The sequence below is a fragment of the Papio anubis genome, chromosome 7 (assembly GCF_008728515.1).
Source record: "Papio anubis isolate 15944 chromosome 7, Panubis1.0, whole genome shotgun sequence".
Lineage (NCBI taxonomy): Eukaryota > Metazoa > Chordata > Mammalia > Primates > Cercopithecidae > Papio > Papio anubis.
Window position 1 is genome coordinate 133,983,034 of NC_044982.1, and position 13,864 is coordinate 133,996,897.

General features: G+C 33.9%; 1 protein-coding gene across 4 annotated transcripts in view; it reads right to left on the reverse strand.

Moving 5' to 3' along the window:
- Positions 1-798: 798 nt before the first annotated feature.
- Positions 799-13,864, reverse strand: part of LOC116275828 (protein unc-13 homolog C) — a 234,625-nt gene continuing 221,559 nt past the window's right edge. For 3 of the 4 annotated variants that reach the window (XM_031668662.1, XM_031668661.1, XM_031668663.1), the window contains 2 exons: positions 1,561-1,583; positions 799-980 (listed from right to left, as the gene is read on the reverse strand). In XM_031668662.1, coding sequence (XP_031524522.1) covers positions 912-980; positions 1,561-1,583 — 92 coding nt within the window. In that variant the 3' untranslated portion in view covers positions 799-911. The remainder of the gene's footprint in view (positions 981-1,560; positions 1,584-13,864) is intronic. The other variant, XM_031668664.1, reaches the window with a different exon arrangement.

Here is a 13,864-nt window from a genome sequence, read left to right on the forward strand (position 1 = left end):
TCAATTGAGATTATAGGCTCTGGAATTAGATTAACTGAGCTTGAATACTGATTTTGCCACTCGCTAGCTGTCTTAAGGAAACATTTCATAAGCGCTTTGTGGATTGGTTTCCTCATTTTTAAAATGAGAGTCAAAATAGTACTTACCTCTTATGGCCATTGTAAAGATTAAGTGAGTCATTATGTATAGAACAATTATAACAGCATAGATACGAAGTCAGCATTAAATTCATGCTTATTTATTTACACGGAGTGGACTGTTTTATGTTAAAATGCAAAAAATATCACCATGCAAAACTACTTATATCAACATAGATATGTATTGCAAACATGCAGCAAAATGCCTATGAACATTCATGCCACACTGATGCCAGTGTGTAACTTTTACCATTAAAGACGAGACTGCTTGAATGTTTTACACAGAAAATAAATTTCATACATGATTTTTGTGATTACATTTTAAATACTTTGATACTTATGTTAAATGTAATAATATGCAACTGTGAAAAAGAACAGTATAGATTACATTCATTGAGTTATTGATATGAAAAAGTTCATGCACATATATAATTATGAAAACAAGCAAATGGAAAGAGAGCATTAATTGTATCAATATGAATTCAATCATATAAAAGTATGTGGTTGTATTTGGGTATGTCATGTTAATGTTAACAGTTAAACTGGTTAGGTGATTTTGACTTATGTATATATATAATTATACATATATTCATATTTTTAGAATCATTTTAGAGTTAACTTTTTTAAGAAAACACTGTAATGCTGACTTTATTGTGAAATAAAGTAACAATGAGCCTAGTTAATCATGCAGCATCCTGCATTCAAAGCATATATGTTGAGAGCACAGCCAAGGGCCATTGATGAATGGAATAAATTACAAAGATATGAAGATACTTACCCACCACACACCTGGAGTGCAGAGAATTTGCAAGCATCCAAATCATTGCCGCTTACTATTCGAGCCTTAAATGAAGAGTGAGAGAAAAACAAAACAAACAGGCTTTTAGCATACTACAGTTTTATGTACATGAAATCGGGACACAGGTCAACTGCACTACACACGTAACACCTAGTATGACAGATGCTAAGCAGGGTCAGCTCCAAGTCAAAGCTGCTATGTTTTTATGAGTACATGTTTTGAAATTAGCTGTCAGCATTTAAACAAATGCACTGGCAGAGTCCAGGAAAATATGTCATATTCCAAATGCTGTTTGCCCTTAAAACTTGATATGTGCAATAAAGATCATGAATCAGTCAGAAAGGTCATGTTTAGCCAGACTGAAGAAAAGATGCTGTGTTTGACCGTAGCAGACCCCTAGGTTGGCAAGTATAGCTAAGGTAAGCGCAACTGGCAAGGTGTGACCTCTCCATAAATGCAACATTATCAGGGGCACACTTAAAGGACAACCAAATAATGGAAAGCTGGGATAACATGCACATTTCAAAACTAAAACAGAGGAATCAAACAGGTCTAATATGTCACAAACAAACATGTACAAAAGACAAGATCCCTCAGGAGGGAAGAATAAGTATGATTTAAAACCTTTTCATCCACAGAACTGCTATCTGAAAGAGAATCAGGAAAAGAAGGGATAAATGTTAGATGGAGTACTTTTCAAGAAATCGTTCAAACACATACATGAACAGAGTGTTAATATGTTACATTGTTTAAAATTATAAACAAACAGTTTCAAGGTTGAGCACCAAGGGAACAAAGATAGTGGGTTCTCATAATTTAAAGAGCGGGGAAATGTAATAGAATGCTTGAAAAGTATAAAAATGATTACAGGATTTAATGAAAGACAATGTGTCATATTAAGAAAAGAACACAGTTGAAGAATCAGAAGTCCTGGGCTCCAACTGAAGCTCTGCCACTTACTAGACACATTGGGTAAGCTACCAAACTCTTTGGAGTCAACAGCCTAGATCCAACTCTGAAATACGATCACCAATACTTTGACTAATTGACTTGCAACATTATTGATAGAATCAATTGAGATCAATATTTGGGAAAGTAAACCTCAGATGACTATATAGATTAAAGTTGTTTTATTAAGAGATTATTTATTTATGGCTTCTCATCTCATAGAGTTTACGAGCTAAAAGATTAAGTTGAGTCCATCTTACAAATAAGAAAACTGATGCCTAAAGAGGTTAAGTGACTTGATTAAGATCACAAAGCTAGTAAATGGCAGAAGAGAGACACAAATCCAGGGCTCCTGATCTCCCATCTGGTGCTCTTTACATCTAATGTTTCAGATGAGCTGAACAAAACAGTGAAGGGGGCTTGGTCTACAGCCTTCAGATGCAATTTAAGATAAATCACAGGGCCAACATTTTCCAGGTCCAACTGCTCACGGGTCCAAGGAGATGGAGAATAGACTACTGCTTCATCATTTTTTAAACACATGTTTAAATTTGCCTGGTCATAGGATATAGTCTATCACTACCTCACATAGTACTATTGCTCTGAAACTCATTAATTCATCTTTGCTTATTAGCATAAAACTGGAGAAACTTCTCTATGGATACAAGTTGGCAAAATGCTAGAGTTGGAGTGACCCTGGAGTTTATTTAGTTCAAACTCCTTCTTTATATAAATGAGCACTGGAAAGATTAAAATTTGTCCAAGGTCATGTAGCTCAATGATGACCCTTACTGATGAAAATCTGAAATGCATTACTTTTCTTGACTCATTAAGTATAGACTGCTTAACTATCATAAGTAAATATTTTGGTGCAGATTTTACAGTATCTCAGGGTTGTATCTTCAAATGCAAAATAGGGTAAAATGTATTGTAAAGTAATAAAAGACAAATTTATGGCCATAATCATTTTAAAATACTATATAAAATAAAGGAAATACAATTTAGCATTATTGCAGAAGAATAATATACCATATTCAAGAAAATTGTACCCGAAATATTATTTAAAATACTGGAATGACCGGCCAGGCGCGGTGGCTCACGCCTGTAATCCTAACACTTTGGGAGGCTGAGGTGGGCGGATCACGAGGTCAGGAGATGGAGACCATCCTGGCTAACACGGTGACACCCCGTCTCTACTAAAAATACAAAAAATTAGCCGGGCGTGGTGCTGGGTGCCTGTAATCCCAGCTCCTCGGGAGGCTGAGGCAGGAGAATGGCATGAACCCGGGAGGCGGAGCTTGCAGTGAGCCGAGATTGGCCACTGCACTCCAGCCTGGGTTACAGAGCGAGACTCCGTCTCAGAAAATAAATAAATAAATACATAAATAAATATAATGGAATGACTAATATGATATATCAACGGGCCAGAAAATACATATCTTAATTTTCATAGGGAGCAAAAGTAATTTGATAAAAAATCAAAACCTTCTAGTCATTCAAAACCTCCTTAAAATAGGATTGTAATGGGTCTCCTTTAAGTTTAATATGTTAAAAAAAAGTCTTACTATTACAGTCAGCAATTTATGTCTGAAATAGTAGCATTTCCATTTTCATTAAAAGCAAACAAAACTGTCCAAAAGCATCATTTTCGTTTATTTCTGAAAATTCTGGCCAATATATTAAAACTAATGAAAATAAACTATATAAATATTAGAAGCCAAAACAGAAAGTTGTTTTTACAAGAATTATAATTTTATATCTAGTAATCAAAACATACAAAATCACATGGAAAACTATTAAACAAAAGAGTCAACAGAGTAACTATATAGTCAATCGTAAGCAAAATAATAATGTTATTTCCTATATACTAGCAACTAGTTTGGAAAACAATGAAATAAGATCTGATTTCAAACATGCAATATTTTGAATGAGTACTTTGTATTCATTATCTCCCGTTGATATCTGTCTTCCATCTCAACCGTCCCACTAAATAAAGGTAATCTTAACAAAGTCCTCAATTACTTTCCAGCCATCAAATCTGGTAATATATCGATTCTTTCAATGTTTCATTCATTCATTGAACACATATTTATTGCCAGTGAACCCTTTTTTGTTCACTTTGACTGCTTTCTTGTCTCCCTGCTGTATTCTTCCCTGAAATCTTTCTAAAAAAGATAAAATTATGTCACTCTCCTTCTTAAAACCCACCAATGACACACAGTGCCCTCAAGAAAGAACATAAAATCCATGTGAAATGCAGTCTCATCACTCATCATATCTCATTCACATAGTCAACTTCAGTCACAATTACATTCTTGAAGTTCCGTTTCTGTGCCATGTTCTTTGAAATCTATGTGCCTTTGTATTGCTGTTTCCTCTCTGTGAAACAACTGTTCTCCATCCTCATCGAGTTAACTGCCTGTCATGCCCCAAACTCAGCTGAAGCACAACCCCTCTTCTAGAAACTTGTGACACTTCTCCCTGCTGTCGTCCTGTGTTCAATATTGTGCACTGTGCATTCCTCTTTGCTAATCTTCATCCTTTGCCAGTTTCCTTATCTACAATCCTTTCAGAATTTGAGATCCTTGATGGTAGTCTGTTTTTTAATCTCTTTCTTTTTTCTTTTTTAACTTTTACCACATTCCTGAAATATAGAAGATGACCAATGACCATTTCTTAAATATTGGAATGGACAATTTCAATAAGCTACACCACTTCATGGAATATCTAAAAATCTGAATAAAGGAAAATACTATTTCATTTTTCTATATAGTGATGAAGAATTATAATCTAACAGATTTGCAGATTTGACAGTCAAAATCCTAATAGCAGATTGCTGTAACTTGAAATTTTACCAATTTTAAGTGTAACTAGACTAATAAACAAGTAAAAATATCTAAGATTTTGTAAAAGAAGCATTATAAGATAAATCTATAAAAATATTAATAATTTGTAACAGCTAAAACAGTATAGTCCTGGCAAAATAATAGATTAAAAGTGAAACACAAAATATAATTAAGAAACCCTTATACTCAAGAACTTAATGACTAAGAAAACATTTTTTATTAAAGACAAAGAGAAGCACTAGTCAGTAAATGGTGCTTAGACAATAGGTTAAGTATCTATAATATTCATTTGTATCCTCATCTCATACATATGCCACCAAGTTCCACATGCATTAAATATTTAAATGTAGAATAATTAAAGGAAGAAAGACAAGTAAAAAGAGAAAGGAATATTTAATAAACCTATTGAATGAGATTTTTAAATTTAGACTTAATAGATAATTGACAAGATGCAACGATGGTAAATATGCATACAAATTATCTACTTTACTAAAACAACTAATGATTACAAAATTAACAAAGATTAAAGATATTGATTTTAATAATATTAAAATAATTTCCAAGGCTGTTGAGAATATTATTAATCAAACACTATCATGTGTAGTTGATAAGCATGAAAATTGTAATAATATAAGTTTTTTAAAAAACTTTCAAAACATGTCTATCAATAGGCTGTTTTGACAGGAAAATTCCACTTTTAGAAACTGGTGCTAAGGAAATTATTTTTGTTATGGGTTGAATTGTGTTCCACCTCTCCCAATTTAAATGTTCAAGTCCTAACGTCCAGTACTTCACAATATGGCCTTGTTTAGAAATAGAATCACTGCAGATGGAACTAGTTAAAACAGGTCATAATAGAGTAGGGTGGACTCACAATCCAATACGACTGGTGTTCTTATAAAAAGGGGAAATTTGGGCCAGACATGGTAGCTCACACCTGTAATCCTAGCACTTTGGGAGGGTGAGGCGGGCAGATCATGAGGTCAAGAGTTTGAGACCAGCCTGGCTGATATGGTGAAAACCTGTCTCTACTAAAAACACAAAAAATCAGCTGGGCGTAGTGGTGCATGCCTGTAATCCCAGCTATTTGGGAGGCTGAGGCATGAGAATCGCTTGAGCCTGGGAGGCAGAGGTTGCAGTGAAACGAGATTGCGCCACTGTACTCCAGCCTGGTGACAGAGCAAGACTCCGTCTCAAAAAAAAAAAAAAAGGGGGAGAAATCTGGAGATAGATGCACACACAATAAAGATTAGTGATGCTTCCACAAGCCAAGCAACTCTCAGAAACTTGGGGAGAGTTCGCAACAGATTCTCCCCTAGTTCCTTCAGAGGGAGTATGGCTCTGCCAACACCTTGATAGTTGACATCCACCTCCAGAACTCTGAGAAAAAATTTCTGCTATTCTAAGTCACTCAATTTTTGATATTATGTTATGGCAACCCTCGCAAACATATAATTTAAATACTAAAAAGTGTTAAGATTGGCACTGTTTCATTATTTACTACAAAAAAATTGGAAAAGCATACATGATTAAATATAGAACTATGGGTTGAAAATTATGTTCTATGACTTCGATGCACTAACCTGTGACCATTAAAATCAATGCATTTAGAGACTAAATAAAAATATAGAAAATGTTTCTGATGTACAAAATAAAAATTAGGAAGTAACCTCATGTTTGAGGTTACTTGAGGTTATAAGGTGACTATGTAAAAACAAAAAGTTATATATAGAAAAAGACTTGAAAAGAATATCACCATAATGTTATTAATCTTCAGTAATAGGTTAATATATTCATTCATATTCTCTTAAATTTTCCAAGATTCTGTTATTTAACAATCATATTGCTTAAAATATTTTAAAATGACACAACATTCTACCCCACAGCAACAGAATATGTATTCCTGTAGAGTCCATTTTGGAAAAGTCTTCAAGCCACAAAACACATCTTAACAAATTTAAACATTGAAATCATATCAAGTGTCTCTTCTGACCACAATATTGAAAGTAGAAATCAATAACAGGAAGAATTTTAGAACATCCACAAATATGTGGAAATAAAACAACACACTCCTGAAGAACCAATGGGTCAAAGGTGAAATAAATAAATATTTAGAGACAAACGAAAATAGAAACACAATATACCAAAACTTCCGGGATATAGCAAAAGCACTTCTAAGAGGGATACAGTAATAAATAACCACATTTTAAAAAAGGTCTCAAATAAACAACCTAATTTTTTACTTCACGGAACTAGATAAAAAACAAAACAAACTAAGCCCAAAGTCAGCAGAACTAAGGAAATAATAAAGATTACAGAAGGAATAAATGAAATAGAGACTACAATGACAATGGAAAAGATAGATGAAACTAAGAGGGTTTTTTTTTTTGGAAAATATAAACAAAATTGTCAAACTCTTAGCTAGACTCACAAGGAAAATAAGGGAAATGGATCAAATAAATAAAATTAAAATGGAGGAGCAACATTACAACTGGCAGCACAAAACTACAAAGGATCTTAAGAGACTGCTAAGAATAATTACATGCCATCAAATTGAATAACCTGGAAGAAATGGATAAATTACTACAACACACAACCTACCGATACTGAATCATAAAGAAAGAGAAAATCTGAGCAGACCAATAATGAATAACAATATGGAAGTAGTCATCAATTATCTCTCAGCAAAGAAAATCCCATTACAAGATAGCTTCATTGTGTGCCAAGATTTAACACCAATATTTCTCAAACTCTTCCAAAAAACTGAAGAGGAGATAGTACGTACGCCTCATTTTACAGGCCAGCATCACTCACACCAAAGCCAGACAACGATTCTACAAGAAAATTACAGGCCACTATTCCTGATGAACATAGATGCAAAAAGTCTTCAACAAAATGCTAGCAAACCAAATGCAATGGCACAGTAAAAGGATCATACACCATGATCAAATGAAATTTATCCCTGGGATGCAAGGATGTTTCAATGAATGCAAATCAATAAATGTCACACATGGCTGGGTGCAGTGGCTCATGCCTGTAATCAAAACACTTTGGGAGGCCCAAGTGGGCAGATCACTAGAGCCCAGGAGTTCAAGACTAGCCTAGACAAGACTAGCTGGGGCAAGACACCATCTGTACTAAAAATACAAAAATTAGCTAAGCATAATGGTGTACACCTCTACTCCCAGCTACTGGGGAGGCTGAGATGGGAGGACTGATTGAGAATATTGAGGTTGCAGTGAGCCTATTGTGCCACTGCACTCCCAGGTGACAGAGTGAGACCCTGTCTTAAAGTTAAAAAAAAAAAAGTGATACACCAAAATAAAAGAATGAAGGATGAAAGTTATGTAATGATCTGAATAGATGCAGAAAAAGCTCTTGACAAAATTTAACGTCATTTCATGATAAAAACTCTCAGCAAATTAGGTATAGAGGAAATGTACCGGTATATAATAAAAGCCATATACAATAAGCCCATAGCTAACATCATACTCAACAGTGAAAAGCTGAAAGATTTTCCCCTAAGATCAGAAACAAGACAAGGGCTCCCACTCTCATCACTTCTATCCAGCATAGTACTAGAAGTTCTCATTGGAGAAATAAGGCAAGAAAAAATAAATAAAAGGCTTCCAAATAAAAAAAAAATGAAGAAGTAAATTGTTTCTGTTTACAGTTGACAATATCTAATATATGGAAAACCCTAAAGACTCCACCAAAAAACTTAAAACTAATAAACAAATTTAAAGTGTCATGATAAAAAAAATCTATACACTAATATAACAAACTATTTGAAAAAAGAATATTAAAACGGTGGGCAACATGGCAAAACCAGTCTCTACAAACAATAAAAAAAAATTGCATGGCATGGTGGCACATGTATATAGTCCCAGCTACTCAGGAGATTGATTTGGGAGGATCACCTGAGCCTGGGAAGTCAAGGCTGCAGTTAGCAGTGATTACACCACTGCATTCCAGCTTGCTTTGCTGACAGAGTGAGACCCCATCTTAAAGAAGACATTTTAAAAATTAACATTTACAATATCAAAATGTTAAATACTTAGATATAAATTTAATGAAGAAGGTGAAAGATCTGTACAATGGAAACTATCAGACTACACTGAAAACTATAAGATGTTGATGAAATAATTGAAGAAAACACAAATAAATGGAAAGATGTTCAGTGTGCCTGCCCATGGAAAAACTGATATTCCTAAAATGCTTGCATTTTAAATGACCTACAGATTCAAAGGAATCTCTACCAAAATTCCAATGGCCCTTTTCAAAGGCTTTCAGAGTCAAAGGAATCTCTACCAGAATTCCATAGAATTCCAATGGCTTTTTTTTTTTTTTAACAGAAACAGAAAAAAAAAATCTAAAATTTATATGGAACCATAAAAAAGCCCCGAATAGCCAAAGCAATCTTGAGAGAAAAGAATGAAGCTGGGGGCATGATTTCAAGCTATATTACAAGGCTATAGTAATCGAAACAATATGGTACCAGAATAAAAATTGACACATAGACAGAAAAGAGCTCAGAAATAAAACCACAGACATATGACAAACTAATATTTGATGAAGGTGCCAAGAATAAACTGTGGGGAAAGGACTGTCTCTTCAATAAATGTTATTGGAAAAATCAGATATCCACATATAAGAGAATACAACTGGACCCTTATTTTATACCATATAAATATTAACTTGGAATGGATTCTTAAATGTAGGATGTGAACCTATAAAGCTCCAAGACAAAAGTTTAAGGAAAATTGACCATTGGCAACATATTGGCCATGATAGCAATAATTTCTTTGGATATGACACTGAAAATGAAGGCAACAAAATAAAACATAAACAGGTTTATCAAATTAACAAGCTTATGCACAGCAAAGGAAACAATCGGTAAAATGAAAAGGAAACCTATGAAATGGGGTAAAATATGTGCAAACCATATGTCTGATAAAGGGTCAATATCCAAAATATATAAGAAACTCACAGAACTCGATAGCAAAATTACAAACACCTTGATTAATAAATTGGCGAGGGGTCTAAACAGACATTTTTTCAAAAAAGACATTAATGGCTAATAAACATTTTAAAAGGTACTCAATATCATTAACTAGCAGAGAAATGCAAATCAAAACCACAATGAGATATCACCTCACACCTGTTAGAATGGTTATAATTAAAACACAAGAGATAATGTGTTGGTAATGGTGTGGACAAAAAGGAACTCTTGTACATTGATGGTGGAAATATAAATTGGGACAGCCATTAAGTAAAGCAGTATGGAGGTTCTTCAAAAACATAACAATAGAACAACCATAATAATCCAGCAATCTCACTTATAGGCATAAATTTAAATAAGATGAGATTAGCATGTTGAAGAGATATCTGCACTGCCATATTCATTGCAGAATTATTCACCATAGCCAAGGTATTAAAAACAACCTATTTGCCAGCAGATGAAGATAATGTTATGTGTATATATGTGTACACACACACACACACACACACACACACATAGATGATTATTCAGCCATTAGAAAGAAAAAAATCTCCTGCCATTCATGACAAGATTGATTAATCTAGAGGACATATACTGGGTGAAATAAGGCAGAAAAAGAAAGACAAGTATTATTTCACTTATAAGTAAAATCTCAAAAATAACATAAAATAAAATAAAATAAAATAAAGGCTGAACTCCTAAAAGTGGAGAATAGAACAGTGATTGCCAGGGCTGGGGGTGTGGAAAATGAGTTTTTGGTCAAAGTGTACAAACTTTTAGTTATAAGATGAATAAATTCTGGGGATCTAATACACAGCATGACAGCTATAGCCCATAATACTGCATTGTTTTCTTGAAATGTGTTAATATAGTACGTAAGTGTCCTTCCCCCCCACCCCACACACAACTCAGTATAGTGATGGATATATTAGTTACTTTTATTGTGGTAATAATTTCACAATGCATATGGATATCAAATCATTATGTTTTAACACCTTGAAATATCTAATTTATTTGTCAACTATGCCTTAATAAAACTGGGGAAAGAATAAAATGTAAAATGTATACAATAGGCACAAATCTTGGCTATTACTCAAGGGGCAGTATAATATATATATAAAACATATATACTTATGTAGATAATCCTATATGTATATACAGATATTGTCTGTATAGATACAGTAAATACACATACACACACAGTCTTTGTTCACTGATAAATTGCCTTTTATTCTCCATACAGTTGTTCTGCTTAGCAAAATTGTGGTAAAATGTCTGTAATTACATGCTGTGTACTCCCTATAATGCTGCTCCCAATGTTCCTAGTCTTAGAAGGCACATATCATCTCACAACAGGTTCATTTTGCAGCTCAGCAATTTAATGTCGTTAATGCGGGACCACAGTACATCCATCTACTTTATAGTGAAACCACCCCTATAAATGGGATTAAAGGAAGGTTGCAGTGGCTATACAATTTTAATGTCTTCAAACTCCACAAACAATTTAAAATAAAAAAATTGATAAAATATTTACTCAGCGAACAGCACTATTCTCTTCAACCATGCTGCATGGTGACCTGTAAAACCAAAATTCTCAGTGTGTAGAAATACAAATAATATATGTGTGTCTCTTGTGTGAGCATCCCTAAGAAGTAAATCTGAATGTAATCTAAGGAAATATGTCATCTCCCTAACCCTCAGTTTTCCTTCATACATAAGTACAATAAGAATATTTGATCAGCATCTATCTAAACATTGTAGCTCTAAATTCTGTGATATCTTTTGGCATGTGTAGTAAATTGTCACTAAAACAAGGAATGTTTATTCACCAGTTACCACCAAAAATAAATATTCATAATACCTAATGCCTACATTTAAGATTAAGATGGATAAATATAGGCAATTTACAGTCTTCTAAGATAAAAGTAAAAATGTATTTTCTCCCTTGATGTTTTACCTCTATTGTAACACACTTTTTGAAGGAAATTTGAACAGAAGAGATCTCCAAGTTTGTATGTAAATTGAGTTCCATCCTATCTGGTTTAGGAATTCCCTTAAACATCTTTGCTCTGAAGTTCTTCAATGATAACACAGTATAAATTTCCCACTGGTGATAATATAATTCGTTATCTTCTTTGGAAATCGTTTGCTCTATTTGTCACCATATTAAAAGAGATATGACTTTGAAACACGTGTAGTATACCTGAAAGTCATCACATGGGAGCCGAAAACAGTGCAAAGAAAAATCATTAATGAAATCAGAGGGTTGCTGAGCTGTCATGAGCCTTCACAGAGTACCTACTGTATGCTAGATAGTCTGCAAATAACTTTATCTTTCCTTTTATTGAATTCCTTAAACTGTCTTGTGAATTATTAATAACGAGCACAGGCTTCCAGGTCAGAGGAAGTACCTGTGGATGGTGCATATTTCAGACGTACTTCTGGATGCAACTGGGTGAGGGCTGAGAGGTTAATGCTGATTTAACTCATATCTCACATACCATTGATCACTCATTTACGGCCTCAGGGTCATCTAAAAAACCTGAATTTCAATGACAGTTCAATATCATTGGGATGTTAAAGATATGAACAAAGTGATATGGGAGCACAGAGAAGACAGCCCCTCTTCAGCCATGGAGAACATTGTGTTTGGGAATGACTCATCAGGGAGAGGAGTGGGTTTTGTCGATGTGTGAAGGTATTCTTGGCAAAGTAAAAAGGCTTTCAAAAGGCATTGAAGCTTGAAAGAGCATACAGCATTAGGGACTGAGATATGGGAGTGCGACAATAAACAATTTCAAGAAACGAAAGGAAGGTCAATAGGTTCATAACATAGAAGTCATACATTTTACAGTAATCGGCCCTTATTCATAGGGGGATATGTTCCAAGAACTCCAGTGCATGTCTAAAACCAGGGATAGCACCAAACCCTATACATGCTACATTGTTTAGATCTGATAACTGAGATGACTACTGAGTGCCTAACTATGAATAGCGTATACAGCATGAATATGCTAAAGAAAGGGATAGCTTACGTCCTGGGCAGGACAAAGCAGAATGCATAAAATTTCACTACCTATCTCAGAAGGGATACAACTTAAAATTTACTCATCATTAACTTCTGGAATTTTCCACTGAATATTTTTGGACCACTGTTGACCATGGGTGACTAAAACCATAGAAAGTTAATAATAGATCAGGGAGACTACTGTATTAAGGAATATAAATTATATCTTAATTGCAATGTGGGATCACACAATGTTTTCAAGCATGAGAATGACATATAGCATGATCAAAATTTTATTTTCTGTTTTTAAAAATCCACTCTAGTCTGCCAGACAATAAAGCAAAATAAGATATCATATGGAAGGTTTCTTCCCTCTGGTCCACATATACCAAAATTCCATACAGACACACAAATACTAGGTAACATGATTCATTAAACTTTAAAATATATCTAAGCTCAAAATCAAACATAATCTCCCAATCCTTACAAATGAAGAAGCAACTCAGAACTAATCTTGAGTGGAGTAAAAATCAAAATTGCTCACAGGAATATTGAAACATTTCATTCGTTGATTCATTTCCCATCCCCCAAGTGCCCCTAAGCTCTCGGCATTGTGCTAGGGATAGGGGATGCAACAGTTGAAAACCAAGATAAATAACACCATCGGTCATGCAACTTTTACAGTAGAGGTAAACCCAGGTGCAATAGAATCTGTATACAAGAAAAGCTATAACTTTCTAAAACTACATGAATAAAACCAGAAAGAATATTATTTAAAACACTAATAAAATATAAAAGCGTGAGATAAGAATTATCTATGAAGTGGAGAAACAGAAGGAAACTTTCTTTCCACCTGGGAACATGAATGGAAAACATTTGCTTATGAAAATAGGAATCTTAGGCCTGTGCCAAATTTAGATATAAGTTCAGAATTCATAGCAAACTGAAATACGTTTATTCTTTTCATGTAAAATACTATTAAAAATTAATTATGTACCTGGCCATGAAGAAGCCTCAATATATTCCATAGAAGTAATATCAGAAAGACCAATCAAATAAGAAATCAACAATGGTGATTAAAATATAACAAAACAAAATACAACATAAACAAAAATAAAAACTACA